The sequence below is a fragment of the Symphodus melops genome (genome assembly GCF_947650265.1).
Source record: "Symphodus melops genome assembly, chromosome: 2".
In the NCBI taxonomy this organism is placed as follows: Eukaryota; Metazoa; Chordata; class Actinopteri; order Labriformes; family Labridae; genus Symphodus; species Symphodus melops.
In genome coordinates, this window is record NC_136692.1 from 5854349 (window position 1) to 5873176 (window position 18828).

Sequence of the window (18828 nt, forward strand, 5' to 3'; positions counted from 1 at the left end):
GGGGCGATGGCCCTTACAGCACAGGTAAGGATTTGTTGTTTTTCATGAAATGTGTTAATGGGTGGAAGATTGACACACAAATTACAACTTTTTGATATCACACAGTTATCATATTGGGAACAAAGGGTGGTAATAGGTAACTACATTGTAAATACATACATTGTGAATTAGAAATTAGAGTGTGGTCACTACGGTCCAAATTCAAAGCCGATCTGGAGGATCTAAGATTGGAGGGCCCGGACTCTCGAATTAGTTGAGAGACATACTGGAGTAAATCTGTTGGAGTGCTAAAAGTACGTTTGAAGTCATTTATAAATAGTGGAGAACGTAGGGTTAAAGTAATGGATGTTGCACATATTTATGTAATAGCTAAAATAATGGATCAGTTTCAGAATCACCCAACTTCTCTAAGTCATTGAAAGTTCAATCGCGTTTAAATTTTTTAAAATAATTTTTGATTTACCTTTATATGATTTCAAGAGTGTGATCCTTTTCAAAATGAATGCATAAACACATTTGAGACAAATCACAAGTGTTATCAATGAAAGGGACTTATTAGTAAGGAGCTGAATATTTGTGACAGAATCCCTTTCCAAACAGAAAACTCCCCGGCTGTTAATTTATCCAGAGTTAGTTCAACCTCCAAACTGTATGGCTGCTGTTTGTCTACGTAGATGTTGCTCTTGTCGTCCTCTCTTTCCTTCTTGTTCACACTCTTTCCCTTCTTTTCACCCACTTCCCCCCTCTCATCTGACTGTCATGTTGCAACACTTCAGCTGGTTTTGGCACATGACTTGTGAGAGCCTGTTGAAGCTGCTTCTGTCCAATTAGCAGTGTGTAATGCATATTCCCTTTAGTGCTTTCAATAACCGAGGATAATTCCTCTTTGTCAACTTCTTGATAAACATGAAAAAGTTATCAACACCAGCGCAATTATAATAAGGTTTATAGTAGATGTATTTACTTCTATATTCCTTTCTTATGCACTAAAGTAGTCGCATTTTGTGTCCATATGTTAAACCTTTGGTCGATGGATGGGTGGGTCGTGGGTGGATGTGTGAAGGGATAGGATTGATTGATTACTTTATTGATCCCCTATAGCAGGGGTCATCAACTACAGTACATTTGTAAAAAGTTCAGCCTTTTCCTTGACAGACTCTGTGGGGGCGGACTTCAAAATATGCTTGCACAAAAGCCTGACATCTGTCAAGCCCGATACGAAGACGTTTGTGTCAGAGGGGGAAATGTAATTTTTACAATTTACCTAATTCGAGTACTTCAGTCATGGGATTTTATTTTTACTGTTTGAGATCCTTTATATTCTGGGAGCCAGATGTGATTTACACTCTGCAGTCTTAATCTTCTATTATAAATAAATGTACAGCTGATTAGCCATTTAGTCCCTCAAAGGTCACCCATGTACGGGCTGTGTTGCACAGAAAACTTACAGTGTAAAAAGTAAAAGCGAGTAATTTTGAGGCTGTTTATTTATTCTAGTTTAGAGAACAATAAGTGAATAAAACTCCATAAGACTTATTTCCCATCCAAGCACAGATTAATACAGAATCACAACACTGGTCTGCAGTTTTCTAATCTCTTGCCCCTGCGGGTCTTTTTCCTGCCTACATTATAGACTTCAACTTTAACCCACCACTGCTGTGTAGGAGTCAGGAAAAAGACCCCAAGGGTTAAAAATATCAACTGGTTGTTGTGTTTCCATGGCAATGCGATCATATGCTGGGAGTTTCACTATGGATACTGATCAACCTTCACACTGCAGACCAAGTTAACACCATCTCATTCAAGGCTTCCACCCATCTATTAAATGTGTTTGAAGTCTATCATGGTAACAGGAGGGTGTTGGTTTGAAAACTGGGCCCCATCATTTGGGAGGGATTGTTCTGTAGAGCAGACCTGGAGGGACAGTTTCTTTTCTCTCAAACAACCTGGAATTTACAACCTCGGACACTCCCTCCTTTGCAAGGGCTTTAAAGCAGACATTTAAAAGAGTAGATGTGCATGCTGTTTGACTGACCTGATTGATTAGTATTTATGACATGAGATTAGATAAAATGTGCACGAACACATCTGAAAAATGGGTCATTGCTTCAGTAAATATTGACAGGACACGGACAGAGATATTTGAACAAATACAATTTAAATGAAGAAAAGACAAGTGGGGGTATGAATCAGAGTCACACATGTTGAAATAAGGCATGAAAAATGTGTCATATATCAGTATTGGGAACAGATGAAGAAGAAAAGAATGAATTTAAATCATGACAATCCATTTTAAGAATTGTTATGACCATTTGCCACAATTAACTTTGAAAACCTGAATGATGTAGATTTAAATCACATTTCCACTGACCTTGGTGAGCATTATTTAATAATTGTAGAACATGCACTTCCTCAAATTACGTTATGATTGATCCTCTCCTCTTCAGCATGAGTGTGTGACTGGGTACTCTCTACATATTAAAGCAGAGTTTGAATCCACTCATGAACATCATTTTTTTGTACTTCAACACGGAAACAACATGAATGTATTGTAGGTGTTTAATAACTTTCAATCCATCTCTGACCTGTAACTCCATAACAATCAACATGAAGACTATTTGTTTTCTAGCTGTCTCCAAAACATGTAGATGTACCATGTGGAATAAGAGAGGGAGCCAGTTCACCTGAAGAGGAGAGAACTTGTTTGCTGTTCTGAAGGTCAGAAATAACCTTGAACTATACAAATACCATGAAGCCCAAATTCCAGATAAAATTACTATTTATTTTGAGAAGTTTTTATAAATTAACTTTTCAACTTTACTCTTTTCATCTTTTGCATTTCTAAGGAAAATTAAATGAGTTCTTCTTTACAGACCACATTTCTCTACATAGTCAAACTCGACAATTGATATAAATAAAACCAGGCTATACACTTGATTTACATTTCAAAATGAGAAACTCTTGCACCTCTGTTGACATATTAGCACTGCTTTAATATCAAGGGATGGACATCTACCAGAAGATTTTTTACAAGCATTTGTCGATGGCTCATTGTTCATAGCTCACCTCAAAGGCAACCATAGAGTGCACATCATGTACAAAAAGAGCTTTTTCTAATTATGTGAAATTATTCAACATAACTCTGATGTGGTGTTTCATAACTTTTAAACTTCTAATTTGTACATTCACACCAACTCCCGCCTCTGAGCCGGAGAGACAGTGACAGCCAGCTGTTCAGAGCCGGAGTTCCTCGAAGCCTCATGAGTGGGAGTGTCTGGTGATCCCTCCTCACCACGGGCCAAATCTCTTCCCTCTCTGCCTCTCCTCTCTCGCTCTCTCCGCCCCCCTCCTGCTTCTCTCACTCTCGGTGCCTGAGAGAACGCATGCAGCTGGAGCAGAGAGTCCCAGTCGGCGACTCCTGGAGCTGAACCAAGCATCCTAGCGGAGGCGGTCGGTGTGTCCCTGCCTCCTCTTTGAAGCGTCCCTTTTGCACGCGGCGAAGAGAGCAGACGGCTGCCTCTTCCCCCCTGCGCTCGCGCCGCCGGCAGAGAGAGCCGCGTGCCAGGTATCTGGCGGCATGACGCACCAAAAAATTGGGCACTTACCTGGACTTTCTCTTTCGGGGACTGCCATGTGAATATACACTGTGTTAAACCGAGTTTTGTGACCTGCATCCCCCTGGACCAGCTATCTTATCAGACTTTTGTCGTTGATCACCTTCGTCCTACATCTCATGTGGTAGTGTGTTTGATGATGTCATTGTTTCGTTCAGATGGACGTGCGCTCTGCTGCGTCGCATCTCTCCAAGTGTGAAGGCTCTTTCTGCCGTTGCATGTCCCTTGTTTGTCAAACTTGGACAGCTGCCTCACTTCGTGGCGAGACACGTCCAGGCTCTCTGCAGTTCTGTCTCTGCTGACTAACGTCAGCGTGAAATGGATTGTATAGATCAGTACTATTACTAAACTATCAACAAACCAACTTTTCATCTGCAGATGTCTGTCAGGACTATGTTGAAGACGGTGCTCTGGGATTGACCGAAGAAGCCGACACACTTTCTTGGATTTTGCCTTTGCATTGTTTTACCTGGAAAACTCCAGAAAGCCTGATTTTGAAGGTGTACGGCACGCGAACACTATGCTCAGCTTTCTTGACTTGTGTGAGGGCTGACGCGCGCAGGGAGCGAAATGAGATCGTGCACTATGCTGAATTATTCCTAAGGACCGAGTCGCTTCTCTCCGCGGGTGTGTTTTGCAGCAGAGCAGCCGGAGCATGACGAGCGGGACCCGGGAGACGCCGGTCAACTCTTCCCCGGCGGTGGCGGCCAACGCAGAGGGCGAGGAGATCGAGGTTTTGGAAAGCACCGAAGTCCTGCCTGTGGCTCCAGAGGACGTAAGTCAACAGACACACAAAACATCCCGTTGACCTTCATTCCAAATATGACCACTATCACATGTTTTACAAATACACAGCTGGATCATTTATGTTACAGAGGCAGCAAAACCTCATAGGAGTTTTAACTTCAGGAGGCAGAATATGCTTTTCAGACTTCAAGACATCCTTCTATGTAAAGACCTCATAATGATCCTCACTTTGCAAACTTATTATCTTCTCCTTGCCTCATTGGGCACAATGACCAGACAGTAACAGCATGTGTTTCCAAGACTACAATTAAGGCAAATGCCCACTGAGAGGAGAGTCCCCTTTTATCAAGACTGTTCATTTTCCAAACAGGTGCTCCTCTCAGCTCAGGCATCTGTGTGTGAGCTGTTTCCTGTTCACCTCTTCTTCTCGCTCACTCCTTTATTCTTACACATTTCCCCCCTCTCTCTCCTTTCCTTCTCTCAGCAATGGAAGTCTCTGTTTGACAAGGTATGTTGAGCAAGAGTTGCTTAAATCTCTCCCCACATGCATGTTTCTCTCATTGTGGAGCAGTGTTGTCTTTCAAGGTTCTCATCATGTGTCTGACATAATCTCTGTTATTAGCCGGAGCAGCTGATACACTGGATTGTCCTGCTTAAAGTTCATGAAATATGGGCAAGATTTTGGATTATATAAGATGCAAATACAACCTTTATGCTGCAACTGATGAAAAGTTGTAGAGATTCGCTGTACACATGCTTATTTTTAACTTTTCAAGTGTGAAATTAACAACTGTTGTCCATGCTTCATGACACTGACATTTTAATGTGCTGCCCACCCGGCTTCACTACTAATCAAAGTGACTCACAGCTGCAATAGGTAATGTTGTTTTTTCTAAGACTTTATGTTGCTTAAGTCCTCTGGCTTCACTCATTACCACCCTTTCATGCTTATCGGGCCGCTGAAAGAATCCAAAAACACATCTCCTGTTTGTGAAAACAGCCGTTTCACTTTTTCAATTGTACTCTTTCGTGACTGCTTCATTTTAATGAGCATGATTTCTCTCCCAAAACAAACTTGGTTTCATTGGGTTTGTATGTGAAGATGGCAAGGTCTTCTCTGCTTCAGCCCCAGTTTGTGATTTAGGCTGATTAGGTAAATGTATTTTTAGATCACAGTCTTGCCAAGTGCAGCTTTAAATGCTTTTCCTGCTGGGTACCAAACAGAAGTATGATGCTGCCAGGGCCGCCCGCAGAGACGAGAGAGCTTCAGAGGGGCTAGGAGACCACTGGAGGCTGTGGGTGTGTCAGCCGCTCACATTGTCCCACATAATACTATTAGGCTGATACATAATCCTTGAAGCATTGATCTATCGGCCAGGCAAGTCTTGTAAGACACATGCAAAAACACACGTAAGTACACACATTGTTGCAGCCAAGAACCCCCAGGAGAAGAGAAACACAGTCTGACCATTGATGCACACAGCATGTTGGACTGACAGACGGCAAACGGGCCCTTTACAATCACACATGCACATACACAAGATGCATGCGCACTCACAAGATGCACACACACACACACACACACACACACACACACACACACACACACACACACACACACACACACACACACATAAGCACCTCAGAATGCTCTATGTGGGGCTGCTACAGCACCTGCCCACCCAGGGGCCCTCTTCTTTCTCTGGGGGGGGGGGGGGTTTGCATATGTTATGTGTTTTTTGTGTGTCTGCAGGATGTTAGCGGGGATGTTGAGGGTTGAATCGGAGGCTCGTGTCAGGGTCGCTCTTTCAGGGGGGAAAACTGAGGTCCCATGGGTTGACGGGGAAAGCGAGCTAGTGTGTATGTGTGTGTGTGTGTGTGTGTGTGTGTGTGCGTGAGTATGAGTGATTGAGCATATTCTATGGACAGGCATTAAGTGGAGCTCTCAGTCCGCTGTCTTTAAACGTGCGGCACAGCTTTGAATTTCCTCAAGTGGATGTCGGTCTAAAAAAAACGTTGGTTTGTCCAAAAGGCGAGGTCGCTGCCCGGTCTGGCAGCTACAAATGTCCTTTCACTCTTTTATTCTCTTTCCCTTCTTCCTCCTCACAATGAGTTGCTCCATTTGTCAAGGGAGTGACCTCGGAGACCCCCAGCTATTGTGACGTGTCAAAGGAAAAGAAATGATGGGTCACTAAAACCAAGGGAGAGGAGGATTTTAAACCAGTCTGGCAACTTGTGTTATTGCAAGAGAGACAAAAGAGAAGGTCTGCTTGAAAACAGAAGTGGTGTCTGGGATTTTATTTGTTTATTGCTAAGATACACAGAAACAGGTGACAGCAAGTGCACCCATGCATGTCAGTCCAGTGTACGGGTTCACTGCTTCTCTTGGCAGCATTTGAGAGGGCAAAAGGAAAATGACACATCTGCAAATGTCAAGTAAATCAGCAGAACACAACAGCCCACTCAGTCCTGAAAAATTTCTAGAACACTTTTTGAACACGCTGCCCATGAAATCTTCCTGAGTAATCTGTTTACAGATGCACCACACAGTGGAAGACTTTCACTGTGGGACACAAGGTCTCAGGAGGTAGGATGTGACTAGAATTAGTAGAATTAGTAGATGAAGCATAGAGTCTGATAGTTTTTGCCTTTTATTGAAGTTGTTTGACATATCCACAGGAATAACTGATAAATGGAGAAGAACATACTGAGGAGGATCTGAAAAGAGTTTGAAGCTGTATGATAGTCAATCTCTTGACATGTTGACCCAAGAAAGCTTGGCTTGACATGAACAAATACAACTTGTAGTATACTGGGAGACACAGTTTTTCTTCCCTAATTTAATAATCTTGCTACTTATAAATGCCACGAAAATCTTTTTGCAAATGAGTTTCTTGTAAGACTACTTCATACCCAAAGCTCCTGTAATCAGCAATATGACATTTAGGCTGCTGGTTGTAACTTACTGTATTCAGTTGAATAATCAGAATAACAGAATAAGATGTCCAGAGGGGGAAAAAAACAATGATTGATTTCTCTTATCAAGCACATCCTGCATCCGTTCCTCATCAAATGTGGCGAACATTCAAATCTGTCCAGGACTTTGGAGTTTACACAGCAGAAAAAAGACAGAATTCCTTGTCTTTTTATGTGGCTTTTCTTCCTTTTCTGTTAAATAGTTTGGGCTGTGTACACAACCTTACCCATGATATCATTGTACCCTGCTCCCTTGTGAACTCTGCACATACAGCTATCAATTTCTGGCTTTCGGAGCATCGGGGGCAGGAATCAAAGTGCTGCGTCGCTCTGTTCGCTCTTCCCTTATACGCCTCTCTCCTTTCCCCCGGAGAGGATTTTGTTGCTGTATAAGTGCTTTCCTCTTCTGTGTGCAGGAAGTTAGAGACCTCAGAATACTTTAATTCATGTTGCCCGTCGCCTGAAACAAAGATGAGGACCAAACACCAGCAGAAGCTAATGTTTAATGAAGCAGATGAGAGGATGCTTTCAGGAGGATGACGGCTGCAGTGGCCCCTCTCTAACTCATAATCAGTGTCATCTTTTTATCCTTTAAACACACACCTATCTGAAAAGACTGATTACACACAGTATGCATGTCATTCAAAAGAAGGCATGTTTTGGAGGATCCATCCTTCACTGACTGATATGCGCCGTTATGTTAGTGCCCCTGAATGTTTTTGTTTTTCAAAGGATTTCTGAGGATTTGAGGATGGGCTGCAGTTTATGTACTGGATTTATCTGATAAACCGTATTAAGCCTGTCTAGATTGGACCCCAAAATGAACCAAACATTCCTGTTTTGACTCATAAAATCACATCACATGAATTGCCTTAAGTCTGGAGGAGCTAAATCGTCAGCGTTTCGTAAGATTTCTCTCTTCAACCTCATTGTTTATGTCTTAGGTTAATTTTTTAATTCTTTAATTTAAGAATTAAAAGACAGGAAATCTTACTATTTCAAGTTTCCTCCTCACAGTTAGTGATTTTGCAGAATGTGGATTGTGAAGGGCTAACCCTACAGCACAGATGCAATATGTTATCTAGGGACACCTGGGAATGGCCCCTTGGATAACAAGTGCTTGAATTGCCTGAGATTGGAAGTTCCCAGATGAACAGACTGAAACCTGGCTCAAGACTTGTAGAGACAAGATGTATACAAACCATTGACTTTGTGTGGTTTTCCTGTACAATAAGACAAGACAAGGCTTTTTCTCCAATTGTTGGTCAATGCAGACATTTTGACCCATGTTAGACTAAAAGCATAGAGAGTGTGTGTGGACAGAAACATTCAACTTTGATTCTAGGCTTTGCTCCTGTGTGTCATAGATCTCTCGAACGTGTCCCCAGTTTTCGTCGTGTTGACAGCCTGCTCCCAACTGCATGCTGAAGCGCCCCAAGCACGCGCCTGCTTAGAGATTAAACACTTTCACATGGCTGCATACTTTCCATGAAAGTGTTTCCCCCCCTTCATTTCTTGCTTGGTGGTAGAGAAAAGCCCTTAAACAGAGCTATGATCCCCAACACATTACTGTAGCCACACATCTAAAAGTCTTTTTGATCTTTTAGGAATGTCTTATAGCCAGAGGGGCTTAAGTCAGTGCTATGCTATTGTACTGAGTGTGCTGCATTATCTACATGGTACACATTTTGTAGTCACACGAGTGCTTCTTAAACGGTCTTAAAGTGTGGCTTGAATTAGTAAAGAATGTGTGACTCAAAGTATGAGCTGAACTAGTCCATCTGAACTCTTAGATGAGAACACAAGTGTCGTTCACTCTGCTCCAGGTCCGTTGTACTTAGAGTTGGATAAGTGGCATCTGACATGGCTTTGCTGTGCTTTTCAAAGTAAAAGCCTGATCTGTTTTATTTCTACGATGAGACTACCCGCGCATCAGATAAAGCTTTTATTCTGAATTTTATCAGAGGCCAGTCACTTTGTGAACAAGTGACTTGCAGGTGGTTTAGCGATCTCCAGGCGTCCCTGTTAAATATTTGTAATTTGACACAAAGTTTTGAGCCGACTATTTATGTGCAGAGCCTCTTGGTAGCAGTGTCAAAGCCACATTAATAACTAACTTTCAACATAATACAGCTTTCAGATGTAGGCCTCAGATCCCGTGGATCTTTCAAGTACTGCTTTGCATGAAATGCATCAGAAAACAGGAAATGAAATCAACTCTAAAACAAACTTTTGGGGAAACAGAACCCCTATTACCCCCCCCCCCCCATGCCCATGTTTACAAAAGCCCTTAATTCTATAGTTGAAGGTATGTTTGAGATTCCTGTGACTTTAACTTAAGTATTGACAGCGTTGTGTGCATTTAGAAAAGTACCGCTCCTGTCGTTAATCAAAACAAATGAAAAAGTGGGGTAGCCACCTGTTCCCGGTGGGACTCGTGTTTCCCTGAGTTTCTGTCGTGCCTTTCAATGAGCCTGTTAGCTAAACATTCAGTGGCCATGACTGAGAGTAAAGGGAGGTCATTATTTAAAGTCTCTCTGTCTGGCAGAGCAGCCTTCATGACAACACACAGCTGGCACCTTCTATTCAGCAGCCCTCTCTCTGTGTTTTATAAGTACTCTTCAGATGAATGGTCCACCACCCAGGTAACTGGCACTTAATGGATGGGCCGACTGGGAACCCTCAGCTGCGTTTACTGGTGCATGGCAGGGGGAGCAGCAGCGTGTCCTGCCATGCCCTGTCAGTTTTACCTACAGTAGAAGCAGCAGGAGGTTTAGACACAGTCACTGTTCAAAGTTGGGTTAGGAAAACAATTGAAATGAAACGGCACAAGATAAATGACAGAATCTCAAGAGAGCTGGGAAACTTATAGAAGGGTACATTTGACCTAAACCCCAGTACTCATGATGATCCCGTGACTAAAGCATTTCTTCTCAATGCTTTTAAAACCATTTTTTTTTTAACCTTTTCCTTTTTAAAAAAAATCTTTTTTTCTTATCTTCGGTGTCTTTCCTGTAACTGCTGCGCCTTTTCTCCTCTTTGATCTACATACTGATGTGCCCATCAGCCTAATTGCCATTGACACATTCACAGATGGTGGGGTCACAGTCTGCTGACCTGTTCGTCTAACTACAGCAGTGATTGACACCAGCTGAGTCATGGAGATAACTCACCCACAGTTTCTGCTGTTCTCAGACTACTCTGACTTGAATCAAGCAGCACCCCCTCATCCAAAATGGCTCCTCCTGGGTTTGTGTCGTGTGGTGATGGAATAACAGACAAACAGTTTAAACAGTGTTTATTGAAAGATGTAATCAGAGCTCATCTTTCCTCGCCCCCCTCTGCCCCCCCCCCCCCCCCCCCCCCCGCTCAGCTCGAAATAGATTTCCTTAATGAAAGGCACAGTTCCAGTTGGCAGAGTGTGAAAACAGTTGCTGCTTTAATGCAGAGGTAAAAATAGCTGCTGCGCCTGTCGATCTGTAAATGGAAGAACGAAGACATGATGGTTTACCCGTAATTGGCTGCTTTATGCAAACTCTGGCAAGCAGTGTCATGAAATCGAAGCGTGATGATTGATCAGATCAAACAACCTCCAGATGCTTTCTGTTCGTGAGTGCATCCTGTATGTTTGGCCTTAAAGATGTGAATCCATTACATGGGGTCAGGGGAGGGCGGTGGAAGTGACAGCACAAACCCCCTGCTGAGTGTGTGTGTGTGTGTGTGTGTGTGTGTGATGGAGGCTGGGTTTGCCTGGTGCCTTTTAGGACCAGTGTCATTATGAATATTGGTGGAGCTCCAACACATATTAGACCTGATTTTTTCAGCTTTTAGCTTCCCTTTTATGTCCCATCTCTCTTTCTCTCCGTCTCTTCTCCTTCTGTGCTGAAGTCTGATTCCCCATAACAGTTAATGGAGGACAGCACGGATGTGAGGAGGAATCAGTCTCAGTCTGCTCATTAATGCTTTCATCTCTTCTATATTGGTTGGCTCTTTGTCGAGGTGAAAGCCATGATTATAAACTGTTTTGATGTAACGGCTCAAGTAATGAAGGACTCTGGGGAAGAATAAGAGTTGTATGAAGGAGCTTACTGGAGGGATACTTCAAATTCATGTTTTGCTCTTGGTTAAAATGCATCAGTTGAAGGGCTATTAGTTGTGTTTTAAACTGTGGTCATAATGTGTAATGTAATAGATGAAGGATGTCAAAACTTTTGATTGGAAACGTTAAAATCTCAGATATTTTAATGATCGATTGTATGAAAAAGAAGTCACTCTTCAGATCGCCCAAACTGCTTTCGAGAGAGAGAGAGAGAGAGAGAGAGAGAGAGAGAGAGAGAGAGAGAGAGAGAGAGAGAGAGAGAGAGAGAGAGAGAGAGAGAGAGAGAGAGAGAGAGAGAGAGAGAGAGAGAGAGAGAGAGAGAGAGAGAGAGAGAGAGAGAGAACCATCTTAAGTGCACAAATACATTGACAACATTTTGGACAAGTCATTTAGACAGTGAGATTGAGTTTGCTTTGAATGATTGTTTATTTTCAAAAACAAGAATATCACCTATTTTGTGCTGCTAGGACTTCTGATGTTAGTTGCTGAGGTTTCAAAATGGTTGTTAATGTAATTTGTATTTGTGTCATATCTAAGTTAAAAATTCTGATATTATTTTAACCTAGTAGATAACAGTCTACTAGCTGGTCCCTCGTTGTAAAAATTGGCAGAAGTTCCTTTATGGACGAGTATTTTAGCCTCCCTCATATAAAACATTTAATTTTCAGTGTACGCTCATTTTGTGGACTGTCGTATCATCTTTAAGGTGAACCGTAGCTCCTTTTATGCAGCATCTCCCAGTCCGAGTAAAAGCTGGACTGGTATTCTATTGAATAGTGCTGCTAATCCAAACGTGCCATCAAGCAGCTCTGCGCAGTACTAGGGGCATTATCAGATATAGAATATTTGTCTATCAAGATATTTTCTCCATGAAATCTTATATTAAAGAGTACAAAAACTTGCTCCCCACTCTCTCGACAATGCATACAGAATGAGCGTTGGTTTAATATGAAGTTATTATGTACTGGAAGCATTATTTGATCAGGGTATTCTGATGTCCTCTGCTATCAATTCACGCTACTGAAGCATTTTTGGATAAAACAGCACATCTCGACAGAACACCGGTACAGGAGGTATTGAGGCGTAACGGAGGTGAATCAGCACCTTCCAAAACAGCGTAGCCAGCAGGACAGATCGGCGCTGTGAGAGTGTGTATGTGACACCAATATGGCGGTGCTGTGTGGCTCAGGGTGAAAGTATGAAGTCACGGTGATGTCAGAGCTTTGTAACATCGTCGTCATGGAAACTGTCATAAAGGAACTAAAATATCTTTCTGATTCAATCATGTAGTTTCTTCATGATTACGATGAGTCAACAACACTGATTTAGACTTTTGGCAAATTGTTCTTAATCTTGAATTTATACCTTGTTGTTATGAAAAAAAATTAAATACAATTAAAATACATTTTCCACCTCATAATGTCTGATAAATCAATGTGCAAAAAAGAAGTTGGTCAGCCGGTTTAAAAAAAAAAAAAAACAGCAACCTGGAATTCAGATTAAAAAAGTGTGAAGGCAGGTGGTTTATGATTTTTAACAATCACCACCAATTCTGTCTAAGCATTGAGACGCTTTTATTGAGGATGTACTTCCACATTGTATCATTTAGTCTTTTATTTTGGGTGTACATGTGAAAGCAAGGCAAAGTTTTCCTGAAAAATGTCTCGCTTTCCTTCAACTTATCCATCAGCCAACACTGTTAACCTGCTTCCAGCTTCCTATTTCAGTCTGTCAGTCGGATCCTCTGGGGATTAAAGACACGGTGCAGGTGCATTCTTTCCTTATGGCTGAAACTGGAATACCTTCCCACAGGTTACAGAGCTGCAGAGTGACGCGTTGCCATTACACCAACACCTGAAGGCTTGTGTGTGACAACTTGTTTCTCTCGTGTTTTCTAGTGAGCGCTCGTGGAGCACCAATGAAGAGTGTCTGTTTTTTTTTCAGAGTGTGAAGTCACCAGGGAATAAAATCAAAGGCGTGTTTATATTTTGGGACTAATTCCTGAAGGTCCACGGTGAAGCCTGACAGGTGCACTGTTAACGCAGGTACAATAACCGTGTGTTTACTGTGAACAGCTGTTTGTTTGTGTTGACTCATTTCTGTGTCTTCAGTCAAGCGCTTTCAATTAGGGAACGTTCTACACCAAGTGTAAAACCCAGCCAACTCTCTCGTTTCCTGCTGTTCTCCCTTTTGGAAGAAAAGTAGAGTCCTTACCCACAGACAGATGGCCATGTTGACGACCAACTCAAACCTAATCTGACATCTACCAGCTCAGACATTTATGCTTGTGTGCTAGATTTATGATGCCAGCTACACTGTTTGGATTTGAACTCCAAATTGTTTGCTTGCTTTCATATCACTTTGTCTTGCTCTGTGCTCAGCTGTGCGTGAAGCACTGTTCAATCAAACCGTCCCACCAGCTTCACCCTGCTTATTTATCCTTCTCTCTGGAGAGTGTGAAGTGAAGTCGAGGCAGACTGCGGTGTAGACGAGATAATGTGAGACACTCATAATTCAAAGGTAAAGGCTTTCTTCTTCTTTTTTTTCTCCAGCTTTACAGACGCCCACGCTAAACCTGTAGCTAAAGACTTCAGGTTGCAGTTCACAGCTGCTGCTCACTCTGGATTCATTTTATTGTTTCATATCATTCTGGAGAAGATACCTTTTAAAGGCATCAGTACAACCCTGTGCTTTTTCTCTCATCTGTTTTTCCTCTGCGTCTTCTTCTCTGGCTTATATTATCCTGACATCTTCCCAGAAGTGTAAAGGTTTCCCTTCAACCTGCGAAAAGCAGTGTCTCATTAATTGACATTTCCTTTCGAGCAATTAGAAGAATTTACACTCTGAAAGGTTGGGTCCCAGTCTGCGATAAACTATGATCATCACTTTTTCCTTTCGTGTAGAAGTTGTTCTCTCTGTGCGGCTCTGCATGATACGTCTCTGTCTGACAAGTGCACATGTGGCTTCCCTCAGACTCTCTGGGTTGTCCCAGTTTTTTAGCTCAGAGGGCCTAAAATGGTGAGAAGAAAATCACTGTTTACATTTAGAGTGGATAAACAGCTCACACTGATTCATGTTTTAAAGACCTGTGATTTTGTTGCTGATTTAGCAGGTTGAAATATGTTGGTTTACCAAGAGAAGTGTACACACCCTGAACTTTATGTTATTTATTTATTCCAAAACGGTCAGTAATCTTAATTATGTTGAAGCTCCTGTTCTTCACAGTCAGAGAGACTGTCAGTCATTAGAGAGAGCTCAACAGTTATGACGAGGCAGAGGCTGTAGTCCTCATCACAGCAGCCATGGGTTTGAATGTGATCCCCGACTCTCGTCTCCCAACATTAGCTGTCTCTCTCCAGCTGCCCTGTCCAACAAAAGCAAAAATGGCTCAGAAAAATAACTTTAAAAATAGAAAATATTTGCCGTAAAAAAAACTAAGGCTTTATCTTAAGCATGCTGTGATTTACTTTGACACCAATGTATTTTGAGGCATTGAAAATAAATATGAATCTTTTTTTACGTGGGTTTTAAAGGGAGATGTGTTTTAATTGCGGTCTGTTTGAAACCCAGCTAAAAACTAATGCTTTAGGAATGGAAAGCATATCAACGTTTGCACTTTTTTTTTCACCTTTGGGATTTTAATATTTTCAATATGTTTAAGAAAATGTGAGCCTTTGGTATCGAAACAGACTGCAGGGTGTGACTGTATATACACTCCTGTACAAAACAGGGACAAACAAAGCCCAGTCAATCCTAGCTGATAGCAGTTCTCCATTCTTTGCAGACTTTAGGTTGTTCACTGTTGCAGGGTGCAGAGGATGGAATAAAGTTTTACAGTGTGTACTGTATGTTTATGTTGACAAGATTCAAAGACAGTGAGCACAATGAAAGTGTTCTGTTATGTTAGATGTCTTCCCTGTTTTGCTGTTGCCATGGCATCCTGGCCCAGCCTTGCCCAGCCTGACTCGCTCAGCAGATGCCCAAGGTGAGTGGCAGTGCTTAGCTTTCACCCAGATCTCCGGTCCCGTCCTGTCCCCTCCGTGTCGTCTTACAGGGCATCGCTGCCAAAGCCTAGTAGCAGGGCAAAAAGTGCTGGAGAGGCAAACTGTGACAAGGAGAAAGCACATGACATGATATTAAAAAAAATAAAACAGATCAAGAGGAAAAAAGGACATTTGACCCTGTGCTCCCTCCTTTAATGAGTTTTTTAAAGTAGACTGCAGGTATTTGTTTCAAAAACAGGTTTAAAAGAAGCTTAGTCAGAACATGGATGTTTCATTGTGGGAAAAAATGTAAATAGGACAAAAGCTCACGCCAGAACAGATGAACAAAATGAAGTCCCAGATGGAGTTCAAACTACTTCATTGTCACGTTATTGTGAAGTATAAAGGTCTGAGGAGATTCTGAAGATTTAACACTATTCGCTTATTTTTCCCCAAAACAGACTTTTTCTTTTGTGCAGAAAGTAGTTTAGTGAAGAGATAAAAAAGAGACTGTGCAGTAAATTGCCACAGGCCTTGAGGCTTTAGATCAAATGTAGTGACACTTGCTCATTTCATGGTCGAATTGGTAGGACTCTTGGTAAGGAATACTGAAGGGAAAATAATCTCACCTTGGAAGTAAGAATACTCTGATGTTTCATTGCTGGCAACTTATTTGTATCTTGCAGGAAAAATCAGACCAAGGATTGCGTTTGTACTTACACCTGAGTGGGCGTTAATTTGCTGAACAACAATTTTTAAATTCTAATAAACCACATTGCGTTTGAAGGGGAAGGTCAGACGCAGCTAAATAAGGTCATTGTCAGCGCTGATTTTTGTTCATGTTGCCAGACTGGAGCATCAATACTTTAAAGCAATTATTATTGACTGAATAGTTTGCATTTGTTGTTGTGTTGAAATGCTCCAGCTTCTTAATTAAAATATATAAAGGTTTTCCATAGACCTGGGATGGCCAATTAAATTGTAGTTAAAAACGGTTATATTGACAAGAAAATTAAAGTAGCTTAGAGCTGCTTGCACCACATTGCTGGTATTTATTTACATATCAGCTGAATTAAGCTACTGTGTGAAATTGCAATAAGCCAATCAATACTTATAAATTTACATCAAGGTCCAAGAAAAAAAACGTGAATATTGTACACTTCTTGTTCTTTTTTTTTTTTTTTTTTTTTTTACTTTTTACACAATCAGCAAACCTATAGGTGAGCTACCAGTAGCTCCTGAGCTACTTGTTGGAGACCCCTTATTTATAGTGCGGGGCAGTAAGTTCTTACAGTTAAAACTGGAGACATGACTTGTTGGATATGTTTGGTTTTAAAAACTGTTGTTAAACAAGAAGTTGTTTGCCTTTTATTTTGCTATATTTAAAGTGGTTTTCATTCTGGGTCAATCCATTTGCACACAGAGAATCAATGATTTGATGATGTCTGTAGTCATGTCACCTTCAAATATAGGTTTGGTCATTGGATTCCAGTGCCCTTGATGCATTTTGGAGCTGTTGCATTTCAGTTTACAGATATCTGCTTGGAATGTGGTTATTCAAACTGCATGTTAGTGGTAATTGTAAAAACAGGGCCATGGATGGCCTCCAGGCTGTCCTGCCCGTCATGTGTAATAGAAATCTGTGCAGAGTTTTAGGGGCAGGCTGGGGAAATAGTTTTATGTTTGGCTGGGTTTATTGCAGCCACAGTTGCAGATACAGCAGCTCATCAGAGTGCCTGTCATGGTTTGGCACTGAGGGTGTCATTATGATGAGAATTATCTCCTTCAAGGGAAACAGCTGCCAAAGAAGTGATAAGTTACAGTTCTACTACAGATGGAATACGTAGCCATTTGTCACTTCTACAACAGAGCTTTTCCAAAGTACCTGAACTTTTTAATGGGGTGTATGAGACACTGTTTAGATTAGTCTGTTTAGACAATTATTACATTTGTTTATTTGGAACCTGGATATTTTGTAAAGGTCTGCAGCGGTAAATTGTTTGCATATTTGTGTTTGCCTTTAAACTTTCATGAAACCGCTTCTGCGTTTCTGTCTATACTTTTTACTCTATACTTTTTGTGTGGTATTTTCTAAATGTCAGCAGGGTTCACACTTCATTTCATTATCTCGACTGTCACTGCAGAGTTCATTATTTTCAGTCTCTCCTAAGCCTAAACAAGAGCTGCGAGTTGTAGAGATATTGTTTCTGAGATTTGGATCCCATTCATCAAAAATGTGAACAATGGAAGAAGTTTTTAAGTCGTTTCACTTCCTCTGCCTCTTACACTGACATTTCCTTAAAACTTAATTGAAAAAGTCAAGGAAGTCCATGAATTAATCTCTGTTTAATGCAGTCAAAGAGGTCATGTTAAAGTTATTCCAAGCTTACACTAAAGGTCGAACAATTTCGCTGACAGGTGGCACCAAGAGATGAAGAGAGCAATGTTCCCATCCTCTCAAGTGTTAGGGGATATGTGTTTGTTAATCCCTGCATAAACTGTCTTAAAACTGCTAGTAGTTTGACTTAAAATATAAAAAGTCCATCTGAGATACCAAAATGTAATTTTTCATTGAGTATCCATAAAAATTTAAGTGAAAACTAACTAGCCCAAGCTAGTTTGGGCTATTTCTCATGATTGTGTAGGCTATCAGCTCACATTTGGATTGCTATCTGTAAATTAAACCAACGCAGGGACATCTGACATGGCAACAGTCAAACTAAATGCCACTAATGATGTAGAGCAAATCCATTCTTACAATCTTGACCATATTCACACAGTGGCCATTTTTCTTTGATGTCATGCTAAGGGCAGGAAGCTCAAACATTCTTGTGCTTCCGTTAGCTTGTCTAAGCTAACTGATAATAATATTTCAATACCCATTAGCTACTGTGAGATAATATAGTACGCTACATAGTCTTACCGTTAGCAAGGAAGTTGACATGCACTCATAATTTGGTTACACGGTACAATATCAGAGACTGAACAAAGATTCATTGCCAGCAACCTGTTAGCTCTCATTGCTAACTGAGCTACCGTTACTGCCTCCATCAGTGCAGTTAGCTTACCTTCTGTCTGTGCTCCATTGTTTGTTTTCCATCAGTAGAATTAATGTTTATAGCATAATCAGTTATACATGTAAATAGTAACCCTACAAGATACCCAGTTACTACAAAGAACAAATGGTCTCTGTCTTGACTATCATCTTTTATTCCTCTTTTTTTAACGTTTTGTGTTTATTAGCTTTAGATGTGTTGCTTGGTGAAGGTTGTTTTCTTTGGACAGAGCAAGGCTTGGTGTTTTGTGATTTAAGTCTTCTGGTCTATTCCTTTAAACCAACAAAAATAACAAAACCATTCAATCTACAGAATTGCTGGGACTTGTCTTTGGAATTTCATGAAGGTGTGAA

General features: G+C 41.3%; 1 protein-coding gene across 5 annotated transcripts in view; it reads left to right on the forward strand.

Moving 5' to 3' along the window:
- Nucleotides 1-18828, forward strand: part of rhbdl3 (rhomboid, veinlet-like 3) — a 55297-nt gene continuing 36469 nt past the window's right edge. For 3 of the 5 annotated variants that reach the window (XM_079372715.1, XM_079372714.1, XM_079372716.1), the window contains exons 1-2: nucleotides 3162-4389; nucleotides 4846-4869. In XM_079372715.1, the coding sequence (XP_079228841.1) occupies nucleotides 4270-4389; nucleotides 4846-4869 (144 nt within the window). In that variant the 5' untranslated portion in view covers nucleotides 3162-4269. Of the gene's footprint in view, nucleotides 25-3161; nucleotides 4390-4845; nucleotides 4870-18828 lie in introns of those variants that run through there. The other 2 variants (XM_079372713.1, XM_079372717.1) reach the window with 2 other exon arrangements.